General features: G+C 32.5%; 1 protein-coding gene across 1 annotated transcript in view; it reads right to left on the bottom strand.

Annotated features, from left to right (window-relative positions):
- The window catches only part of LOC114325871 (probable tyrosyl-DNA phosphodiesterase), a 44,139-nt gene extending 31,634 nt beyond the window's left edge, over positions 1-12,505 (bottom strand). The window contains exons 1-5 of the mRNA XM_050642302.1: positions 12,279-12,505; positions 12,100-12,198; positions 5,388-5,822; positions 5,158-5,260; positions 4,973-5,098 (exon numbers count right to left, since the gene is read on the bottom strand). Coding sequence (XP_050498259.1) covers positions 4,973-5,098; positions 5,158-5,260; positions 5,388-5,822; positions 12,100-12,198; positions 12,279-12,315 — 800 coding nt within the window. The 5' untranslated portion in view covers positions 12,316-12,505. The remainder of the gene's footprint in view (positions 1-4,972; positions 5,099-5,157; positions 5,261-5,387; positions 5,823-12,099; positions 12,199-12,278) is intronic.
- Between the last annotated feature and the right edge of the window lie 180 nt (positions 12,506-12,685).

Genomic DNA, 12,685 nt, shown 5'->3' with positions numbered 1-12,685 from the left:
TCTAGTTCTTCTGGTGACTTTAGTGATACGTTTAGTTCAATATTTGCTTCAACCCTTTCTCTGAAAGCTTACCAGTTGGTCTTGTAATTGTGCAACTTGGGCAGAGGCCCTTTTTCTTTAATTCCTGAATGTACAGTTGCTACTACAGGAGTATGATCAGACTCTATATCAAGATTTGATTCGATACTTAGATATCCCCTTGAGAACCCTTTTGTAACAATTTGCAATTTAGCTGAAGTAGTATATTATTATATCGGGAGCTATATGTGATTTCTGTGGTTTTCCGAGTTTTACTCTACGTTGAATAATTTTATTTTGGCGACGTTGCGGCAAGGTTGCCGCTTGACCAAGAAGTTCCGCTTTTCGCTGTGGCTTGACGTAAACAGTTTAGTTCGAGCCACTTCATTTTTGATAAATCTGGTAGGAATTACTACAAGCCACTCTCAAAATAGTCCTGTCGCCAGGGGGGGTACAACGGCCTCGTTAATTCAGATGGACTTACTCAAGTTTTTTTTATGTATTTTGACCCGTAGAACACGAATTTTTTGGGTAACAGTTGATCCGAATGTCGATAAGATTGTTATAGACCAAGAACTTGAGGAATCAAATAACAGCGATTTTTGGCAAAACAAAACAATATTTTGTATTTTTTGGGCCATTTTAAGTAAAAAATATTTCTACAAGTTTTTTCGTAGGATGCACAGTTTTCGAGATAAACGCGGTTGAACTTTAAAAAAATCGAAAAATTGCAATTTTTGAACCCGAATAACTTTTGATTAAAAAATAAAATAGCAAGTCTGCTTACCGCATTTGAAAGTTTAAGTCAAATTATATCGGTTTTGATTATTTGCATTGGTAAAAATTTATTTTTTTATTGTTTAACAAAGCTATAAACACGTAGGGTTTCCCGTGCTTTTACATGCGTTTTAACGCATGTAACGTAGAAATAGTCTTGATTGCACTAGTACCTATTCTACCTACTCGTTCGATTTTAAATGAGAAATCATAGAAACATCACTCACGCACTAGTTGTTTGTAGCTTTGTTTAACAATAACACAATAAATTTTTAGCAATGCAAATAATCAAAACCGACATAATTTGACTTGAACTTTCAAAGGCGCTAAGCAGAATTGCTATTTTATTTTTTAATCAAAAGTTATTCGGGTTTAAAAATTGCAGTTTTTCGATTTTTTCAAAGTTCAACCGCGTTTATCTCGAAAACTGTGCATCCTACTAAAAAACTTGTAGAAATATTTTTTGCTTAAAATGACCCAAAAAATACAAAATATTGTTTTGTTTTGCCAAAAATCGCTGTTATTTGATTCCTCAAGTTCTTGGTCTATAACAATCTTATCGACATCCGGATCAACTGTTACCCAAAAAATTCGTGTTCTACGGGTCAAAATACATAAAAAAAACTTGGGTAAGTCCATCTGAATTAACGAGGCCGTTGTACCCCCCCTGGCGACAGGACTAAAACGTCACTTCGTCCTGGTGCGAATCAGTGAGTCAGGATCGGTACAAATTTTTTGCATATTTCATTTTTGAATATGAGGATTCGCACAGGTATGTTGAAGCAAACAACGTGAGGAACAAGTAAGCGCAACTTTTTAGAGTTTTATACTTATGCGGCAGTTAAACCAACCAGTCTTTATCATCCTGAAGGCAATTTCTCGATCTAGTGTCCCATTTTCCGTTATGTAAAACCAGATATTTAAATTCTTCTACTGGTCCTAGTGTTCTCCAAGCAATTCGATAGAAGAAGGGGGAAGGGGGAAAGGCAGTTTTGTTTTAATTTGATTCAGAGCTGGACCACCATCTACAGATAGCTATTTCTGCATCTTATGCTTCATCAGTGTAGCTATGCAGTCCCAACTCTGAAACAAAAATCAACAAGCCTGCCATTTAAGGGAAATCACCGCGATGCAGTAATTTCACCTTTGAGATGCAAAACAGCTCTACATCTCTAGTAAAACTAGGAAGACGGCGAAAAGACCCAGATGCAAAGTTTACTGTAATTAGTTTACTGTACGATAGAGGAAGTTTGTAGAAGAACCGGAGTGGAAGATATCATTGAACGTACTACAAGGCAAAAGTGGAGATAGGCGGGACGCATATTTTTTACAGATGCTAGCGTGTGTTGACACCAGGGTGTTGAAATCTGGTAGGTTTTGGAAAAGCACTACATTTACAAATACTAACAGATTTGGACACCAGCGTGTTGAAACCAGCGAGCTTTTGTAGTGTCTATACATGTACATATGCTAACGGCTATTGACACTGCTTTTAAATGGCGGTTGTCGCGTTGCTGGTTTGCGAAATATGTTGGGAGGATATACAACGTGGCAAAGCCAAATGGAATACATTCAGTATTTCGTGAATGAACGAGTTTGGAAATAAATCGCGAAACAGGTCAATTTTTATTTTTCAATTAAGATTTTTTGGCATATATATCATACTAGTGACGTCATCCGTGTAGGCGTGATGACGAAATCGATGATTTTTTCAATAAGAATAGGGGTCGTGTGCTAGCTCATTTGAAAGGTAATTTAATTCTCTATTCAGTAATGTAAACATTAACATACTTAAAAGGTAAGGTAAACATTAACATATATTGTACTTATTAATGTTGCTATTAGGATTGAAAACTTTACCTTTCAATTGCCAGATGACGTTAGCCACCTAATCCATACACGTCAGTTGCAGCGTGGGGATAAACTTTCATGGTTGGTCACTTCGAGTAGAGAGCAGCAGGCCTACGCCTCTCCGATGATGACTCCTATAAGAGTCGAAATTCGTCGATTAAGAGTGCTGGACTGCGCTCCGTATTCTAAGTGAAAAATAAGATTGTTTTGCCTTCGCATTGCAACTAAATAAAAATGATATACATTTTTATTTTATTAACATACTTGTTGATACAGGGTGTCCAAAAAAATTTTTTAATTAAATTAATTTACACAAAAAGAAGAATGTGCGTAATTTATTTAATTCAAAATACATTTTACTGCTGTCAGAAAACAAATAAAAATCATTATTTCACTAATAAACATTGCTTTTATCTTAAACTAAATGTTCAAACTGTCAAGAGGCAGGTGGGTGGCAGCTTGAACATTTAATTATGTTTATTTGTGACATAAACATTTTTTCTGGTTTCTCACAGCAGCAAAATGTATTTTTAATTAAATAAATTACGCACACTCCTCTTTTTGTATTAATTAATTTAAGTAAAAAAAATTGTACACCCTGTATAAATAATCATGTTAATGTTAATGTTCACGAAATATTGAATTTATTCCATTTAGCTTTGTCACGCTTTACACAGTTTACATAAATGAGTACAAACATAAATGTTTCTGTTAAAAATTTGCCAAAAGCAAAATTATCCTTCTGATAATGAAAGTTGTAAAGACAAATGAATAATTTCGAGAAAAACATAGAAAACATGAGGAACATAATTACTTCCAATCAAGGCAATCACATGAAGAAAATGCTAGGGCTATTTAACAATAAACTAAAGAAAATCGATAACCGCTCAGATTTTTTTGATTTTTGCACGTCAGTCAATAATCAGCCCCTATTTAAAGGCAGAAAAATTAAGGTTCAACCAACTACTGTCAGCAGAAAAAAACATCGTGAAGGATTGTCTTGCGGATCTCGTAGGATTCAATCTGAACGCCCGCATCCGTCCAAAACCGAGGCAGCAAAAGGAAGAAAAGAACTAGAAACCTGATGAGAAACATCACATAGAACCTACCTAACGTTAAAGGGCGTAGATCTGCTCATTAACCTAATATTATTTTTTAAGTTGTTCTTTTGTCTTAACATACAGTAAGCTCCACGCTATACATGGGTAGGTACCTAATTGCTATGCTTATGGGCTAATTCTGTTCTTTCCCAGATGTGACTTTCATTCGTGTCAAGAAACTATTCAAAATAATTATTTTTTCATACAAAAAATATATTTGTTTCCATACAAAAATACATTAATTAATAGTATTATTCCTCTGCTTTAAAATAACTTTATTCAAACACCAACAATATTAGAAAACTTTAAAACTTTTACAATTTTAACAAAATGACAACTTTAAACGTCAAATACAGCTGGTCTATTATTTGTAAACTTTCTATGTTAATATTCAGTTTCTATACATTCTCTGGCGTTCTAAACGTCACTAAACGTAAAAATAAACATTGCAACGAGTGAAGGGTCCAGGATTGTAAAAGCTCAATGTTCCTATGTATCTAGTAGGGTGGAGATTACTGTATATATTTTTAATATCCGAACAACGTTGAATTGTTTATTAGTACCTAAATCATTTAAATATTTTTCCACAGAAATAGGTATTTATATTCAGTGTCAATAACTGTTAGCATCTGACATGTATAGCCACTACAAAAGCTCGCTGGTTTCAATATTCTAGTGTCCAAATCTGTTAGTATTTGTAAATGTACTGTTTTTCCAAAACATATTTCAACACCCTGGTGTCAACACACGCTAGCATCAGAACAGAAGAAGATGGAAATATCTGGAGGAGGCCTATGTTCAACAATGGACACATCAGGGCTGATTGATGATGATGATAAATTCGATATTAAAACCATTGCTATTCCTCCCAACCACGTATAGTCTCCATTTTGACCTGCTAACCTTAAGTCCCACCTCTTCAATAACACATTTCCAACCCTCTAATTAAAAGTGTCTTAATGAGCCCCTAGATGAGAAGCTACTTGTTCTAGTTACCTTGTATATTTCTGAGTAGTTTTATCCATTAATTAATTATCTACCTATATCGTGTTAAGGATAATATATTGTACTTTTGATTAAATAACTTTAGAAATTTTCTGAATCACCGAAAGTATATTCCTCTTAAAAACAAATGTAAGAAATAGCTACTAAGCAACCAATGAGTTTTTTAATATTTTATAATGAAAATAACTTAAAACCCCCCTTTCAAAACTAAAAATACTTACGAATGATGGCATCCATAGGGATCTTTCATTTTAACAAGTTTACTAGTAACATTGGGACAAAACATCTTTATAAATTTTTCCATATCAGGCCAATCATCCCCATATAAAATGGTAAGAGGTTTTGAGCTGAAAAATACAGAAAGGATTATATTACTCTTTTTCTTCATTGTTTATTAGCTCCTCACCTCAGACCTCTTTCTTTATATTGCTTTAACAACCAATCTATATCAATCATGAAGTTAATTTGTAGAGAATTTTTTAAGATTCCTAAACTTGGACACAGTAAATCTAAAAAAAAATAAATGAAGATAAAAAATTATAGGTATATTATGAGAATTGATACAAAATTTCAATATCATTATTATTTTATGTATTCATTTGATTACTCATTCAAATAATCAACATTAATGATTACCTGTAAATGTTATGGCGTTTTCTTGTCTTTTAGTCTCGGGAGCTTTAATGATTGTGGTAAAAAATACACTGTAAGGTGCCATCCTTTCTATTTTCTCCATCATTGTTTCGTGGCCAGATTTTTTCAATATAGGACTATCTAAAATATGCACAACTTCCACATGATCCTCCTCTAGAACTGTACTTGACTTTGGAGCAATATTTTTTCCTTTCTGAGTCTTTGCTGGACTGGTTTTTGTACTAGAGTTACTTTTTTCTTGCTTCTCAGGCTTTTTTTCTGCACTAGTTGAGCTGCCTGGTAGGTTTTGTATGTCTTTTAAATGAGAAGTCTTTAAAAGTGACTGAAGCATCTCGATTTGTTCCAAATAAACTTGTTGTGGTTGTGGAAAATCACTTGGTATTTCAACAGGGCTACCCATATCTATTAGCTTCAATACTATATGAGAAAAAAAAACAAAGGTTAGCTAAAGTAAAGGTGGAGATTGAAGGTAGGAGTGGAGTCGGCCGCAAACAACTATCCTGGTAAGGAATATTAAGGAATGGCCAGGAATACACAACACAGGCGAGCTGTATCACGCTGTCAAGAACAAAACCTTAGTAATGAGACAGTCACCTACGCACTTTGGTGTATGGCATGTAAAGAAGAAAAAGAAGCTAAAGTTTAATTCGATAATCTTCATCAGATTGATCGGAACCATTTGGAAACAATTTTTTGTTGTGTTCCTATACATCCTAAGTTTTAATCGATGCTCTTTCATCTATCTGTAGTTTATCTATGTTATTGATAAAAGATTGTGTATACAGGGTGTCCAGAAACTCTACCGACAAACGAAGACAGGAGATTCCTCAGATAATTTTAAGACAATTTAACCCAATTCACCTAGTCCGAAAATGCTTCTTAAGGGAGCTAGACCTCTTTGAAGATGGCGTCATGAAATTAGTTTTTCTTAAATACCTCCAGAACGCTTCTATTTAGAAAAACGAAAATTGGTATGCATATTTACTTTTCAGAGATGAATCGATTCCATCTATTGCAAATTTCTAGTACCGGTCATAGGCGTGCGTTTTGGGTAGAGCAACGGGTATTTTATCGCATAACTTTTTTGTCCGTCACTTTTATGCATTTTTGACACCGGATTATTAAATTGTGAGGTATTCTAGTACTAAAAGGTACTCTTGATTTAAGTCTGTAGAACATACCGTTTTCTAGAAAAATCGATTTGAAAGTATTTAATTTTTGGAATTTGAAAAAAAAATTGAAAGAACTTTTCAACAAAAAACGAAGTATTTTACCAACATAAAGTAAGAGTAACTTTTAGTACTCGAATACCTCATAATTTAATAATCTAGTGTCAAAAATGCTCAAAAATTCAAGACAAAAAAGTTATGCTATAAAATAACTGTTGACCTACCCAAAACGGACGCCTATGACCAGTACTAGAAATTCGCAATTAATGAAATCGATTTATCTCTGGAATATAAATAAATGTACCAGTTTTCGTCTTTCTAAACAGTTTTTTTTGAAATTTTTTTTTATTCAAAAAGCGAAAAGTTTTCAAATCGATTTTTCTAGAAAACGGTGTGTCCTACCGATTTAAAATAAGGGTACCTTTTAGTACTAAAATACTTCCCAATTTAATAATCCAGTATCAGAAATGCATAAAAGTTAAAGATAAAAAAGTTATGCGATAAAATAACCGTTGCCCTACCCAAAACGGACGCCTATGATCGGTACTAGAAATTTGCAATGGATGGATTAGATTTATATCTTGAAGATAAATACGCGTACCAATTTTTGTTTTTCTAAATAGAAGCGTTCTGGAGGTATTTAAGAAAAACTAATTAAAAGACGCCATCTTCAAAGAGCTCTAGCTCCCTTGGGAAGCATTTTCGTACAAGTGAATTGGGTTAAATTATCTTAAATTTATCTGAAGAATCTCCTATCTCCGTTTGTCGGTAGAGTTTCTGGACACCCTGTATAAGAACACGTAACAATTATATTAAATTTAAACTTCAATTTTACATCATTTATTTTGTGGTAGGCCCACTTGTTTTTTCGCTGTACCATCTAAATTCACATGCCAACAATTCAATGTATGGGCCAATTGTAGTGTAGTGAAAAAATCTTCGGTGGTTAAGTTTCTACTAGATCTTTTTGTATGGATTCCCGAAATTCAAAACAGTGTTTTCCCCAACATTGACTTGGCGTTCACTGCCTGGTGATATTCAATTATCTACGTCCATCAAGTTAGCAGAACAAAGTCAGCAGAACACAGTTATTCTTATACCATAATTAAGTGTAAATTAAATGCAAATTTAATGTTCCAAGAAAAAATTTATTGCTCTTTTCTTTTAAAAGTTATCGCATGTTCTGTTAACTTGATAATCAAGCTAGCAGAACAGTAGTTAAAAAATTGATAAATCATTTATAATTGAACGCAAAAGTATTCTCTGAATTAAATGCTAATTTAATGTTCCAAGAAAAAAATTATTGCTCTTCTTCTTTAAAAGCTATCGCATGTTCTGCTAACTTGATAATCAAGCTAGCAGAACACTAGTTCAAAAATTTGATAAATCATTTATAATTGAATGCCAAAGTATTCTATGAATTAAACGCTAATTTAATGTTCCTAGAAAAAATTTATTGCTCTTCTTCTTTAAAAGTTATCGCATGTTCTGCTAACTTGACAATCAAGCTAGCCGAACACTAGTTCAAAAATTTGATAAATCATTTATAATTGAATGTCAAAGTATTCTCTGAATTAAATGCTAATTTAATGTTCCAAAAAAATTTTATTGCTCTGCATGTTATCGCATGTTCTGCTAACTTGATAATCAAGCTAGCAGAACACTAGTTCAAAAATTTGATAAATCATTTACAATTGAATGCCAAAGTATTCTTTGAATTAAATGCAAATTTAATGTTCCAAGAAAAAATGTATTGCTCTTTTCTTTTAAAAGTTATCGCATGTTCTGCTAACTTGATAATCAAGCTAGCTGAACACTAGTTCAAAATTTGATAAATCATTTATAATTGAATGCCAAAGTATTCTCTCAATTAAATGCAAATTTAATGTTCCAAGAAAAAATGTATTCCTCTTCTTCTTTAAAAGTTATCGCATGTTCTGCAAACTTATAATCAAGCTAGCAGAGCAGTAGTTCAAAAATTGATAAATCATTTATAATTGAATGCCAAAGTATTCTCTGAATTAAATGCAAATGTAATGTTCCAAGAAAAAGTTTACGTCTCTTCTTAGCAGAACATAGCATGTCTTAGCAGAACATGCGATAACTTTTAAAGAAGAAGAGCAATACATTTTTTCTTGGAACATTAAATTAGCATTTAATTCAGAGAATACTTTGGCAGTCAATTATAAATGTTTTATCAATTTTTGAACTACTGTTCTGCTAGCTTGATTATCAAGTTAGCAGAACATGCAATAAGTTTTAAAGAAGAAGAGCAATAAATCTTGGAACATTAAATTAGCATTTAATTCAGAGAATACTTTGGCATTCAATTATAAATGATTTATCAATTTTTGAACTACTGTTCTGCTAGCTTGATTATCAAGTTAGCAGAACATGCAATAACTTTTAAAAGAAAGAGCAATACATTTTTTCTTGGAACATTAAATTTGCATTTAATTTACACTTAATTATGGTATAAGAATAACTGTGTTCTAGAGTTTTTTTCATGAGGATTTTTCAGTGCGTCACAAATGATAGAAAAAAAGGCAAGTCCGTGATAATATACATTTATAACATTTATTCTAACATGACATTTTAGTTAAATCTGACAGTTGTCAAATTTTATTTGCAATTGGGCATAAAAACAAATCAATTGTCTTTATTGCATTTATAAAATGGTATTTTCTTTGATTTGTATAGTCTTATAAATTTTCATATCCTCTGCATAGCTCCTCATCTACAGTTCTACAGTTTGACGGTTTGTACTTGTTTTTCAAATTAATGTTGAGCATGGTCAAGATATCATGGATTGGAGCAGCTTTATTTGTTGACTGTCATATAATCTGTCTATAATCATCAAAACTAATAATTCTCAACCAGAGGCATGCGGTCCATGGAAGCGGTGGAAGCACCGCTTCCCTATTCTTCCATATAAGAAAATACATATATTATTAATTCGTATTTAATTATCAACAATGTTTCCCTAATCTAAGTAATCTATTATGTAACTAATAGGCACTGAAACATTAAAAATTGATCGCATACGAACGGTCTCAAATAAGCACACAATTCAACGATTCAGTCCGGTCCTGACGGAAGCACATCTCAAAATCGCTGCTTGTCATGCATTTGTCCCGTTCAAAAATTGGTCAGGGTTTAATAACCTCACCCGCTAGTCATGTTCCTTTCACGCGAATTTTGATACGCCTAGAAGCGCTCATCCGACCGTTTCCGATTCTGAAAACGAGATGCGGACTCTGTTACTGCTGCTATAAGGGGTAGGTATTTAGGTACAATTGGCTCGAATTAAATTTTTTGCTTAATATTTTTACTAATATTTTATTTTACATTTTGAGATTTTTCCTTTTACTGATATTTTATAGTACCTACGACATTTTACAGACGAAGTCAAGTGACATTGCATTTTGTATAAGACAATTTGATGACTTATGATGATTAAAAAAAATGAGCTGTTCAAAAATATTTGGGATAAAGCTGAAAATATGGGCTTCGAACCTAAAAGAAAAATAATGATGATTGATATTGTCGGCGAAAGAGAGACCTATCGACGATTATACATCGAAATTTTTAATAATATTCTACAACAAATGAATTATCACTTTGAAAATTTTAAAGAAATAAAATATGTAGAATTATGTAATTTTAATATGTCTAATTATATTTCATTAAAATCTCCCACAGAGGTATGTACCTATTTAATTCAGTACAATTAAATTATGATTTTTTTTTGATAATCTAGCTTTGCATTCTCAGTTAAATGTCATTTATAAAACACCTGAAATTAGTGATAAAGAAATACTTAGGAATCGGTTGAATTTTTTGAATACTACTGGTTTAAATCAGTCTCTGTGTGAAGTGGGCAAGTTGTGTGAATTAAGTAGTAGGTACTAACTATCCCAGCTACAAGTGCATCAGTTGAACGAAGTTTTTCAGTATTAAAACGCATCAAAAGTTTTACAATAAATTTTACAAGTGAAGACAGACTTTCCAAGTTAGCCCTATTATCCATTGAAACAGAGTGCATTTATTAAACAATTATCAGAAAATCCAAAATTTTACGACGATGTTATCGACAAAAAATTTGCATTGGTTGATAAGAGAATAGGACTCAAGTATAAGAAAGTAAGTGTCATATTGTTGAAAGTCGTGTGTTATGGAAGGTAACTCGAAATCGGAATATAAAAACAATTTTGAATAGAACTCTTCTTTTTAAGTTTAAAGAAACCAAGCCTGGAGCAGGGACTCGACCCTGAGCAAGCAGTACAGATCGATGATAAGTCACTAGATATACGATATACTAAGTCACTAGAGTCACTAACCTGCATTGATCGGGGTAGGATTTCGTTTGTGAGTCCTTGTATCCAGGACTCCCACATAATAAGCACTTTGCTGATAGAGCCCATATAGCGCATCAGAGTGCTATCGGAGGGGAAGTGGATAGTATGAAGCATTGGGGCAGGATGGAGTGACGCCCGCTTATAACAGTAAATCCTCCTTGCCTCAATGAATTTGTATCACCCGAATCTCATTCTCAAGGCGTATGCATGTCTCTCAGACTGGGTTAAACACTATACCTAATTTTTTGTAGTTCTTGTTTTTAGTCCATATAAGTTAACAGGTAATACATTAGGTATACACCTATTAAGTAGGTATATATTTTGATCTCGACCCTCGTAAGAAAATATTTGTTAAACCCTTATTGAATCGCTTCCTCTTCCGAAAATGTCACCGCACGCCACTGTTCTCAACAGTAATTGAAAAAGATCTTGTGACGTAACAGCACAAATAATTGGCAGAATAGTTAATTGTCACAACTTAGTTACATCTTCCCTATTTGATTTATGTAACCCAACTTTAATAATAATTTCCAGAAAAGAGCCTACTTAATTCGTCTTTGGTGATGAACTTTGAAAATTTTTCCCTATGGCCAATTGTCATAATTAGCATGTGGAATTTTGCTATCTAGTCAGTACTGTAGTATTCTGTTATTTGTTGACCTCCTCTTATGCTTTCTCTTCTTCTGCTGCTGCTCTTATTTCATCATTATTGCCTTCATCTCCACTATCTTCTTAATATTCAATTGTTTGCTCTAATTCTGTATCCCACTCTTCAGTTGCATGGTTGGTAAGTCTAAGGTAATTTGCCTAATGGTTGTTGGGGATGCGGTGCACTTCATCATGAAAATAATCTTTACAGAATAAAACAAATTAAAGCATTTTGTAGATACAGGACTTACATGAGTATAAGATATATGTTTTGTACGTATATCAAAATGCCAGTAACATAAGGCTTAAAATGAAGATATCATAAAGTCAAATTGCCACTGAATATACATGTATATCTAATTTATAAAAAAAAAGACATAGAAAGATGCAACACTATACATATAAAATTAACTGAAGAGATTTTCACACCATATGTTGTGACTAAGGATAGGACCTACAATAACTTTGATCATTTTACAAGCTTTGAAATATTATACAAAATATATCACTGTCACTTACAATGAGGATGGTCAAATTCCTTGAAATGATGTGGATTTTTTCTGAAACACTTAACTGAGTGAGGACAGTTTTCTCTTTTGATTTTTTTGCCATTAGTATCTGAAAAACATATTTTATAGTTTTTATTATATAGTTTCTATTTAATACAGTATTATTTAATAATAAAGAAGTATAAGTACCTGGCTGGTCTATTTTTCTTTTTAAAAATGATTCCATAACAGTTTTTTCTCATAAATACCTATTTGTAGAGATAGAGACGAGTTTATTTAAAATTATAAAAATAAGTACTGAGACCCAAATACGTGAATAAGATACGTCGATTTGATTGTTTATAAAATTTTGAAAAATTGTCAAAATTGTTTATTGTAAAATCTTAACCTCTTTATTTAACTTCAACAACTTCAAAAAATCAAGACTCCCTTACGCCAAATGTAGGCAACTTACAGTTCATTATTGCCGTGTATATAGCCAGAGTTTGAATTATCCTTACAATTTCGTCTAATAAGCGATGTATAAAAACAACAAAAATCAGATATTATCAGTTATTTTAATTTAACCCATCATATTAGGACTTATGATAAAGTTT

The sequence above is a fragment of the Diabrotica virgifera genome, chromosome 1 (genome assembly GCF_917563875.1).
Source record: "Diabrotica virgifera virgifera chromosome 1, PGI_DIABVI_V3a".
Classification (NCBI taxonomy): Eukaryota; Metazoa; Arthropoda; class Insecta; order Coleoptera; family Chrysomelidae; genus Diabrotica; species Diabrotica virgifera.
Note: the sequence above shows the minus strand (reverse complement) of the source record. Positions and strands in the feature narration are given on the sequence as shown.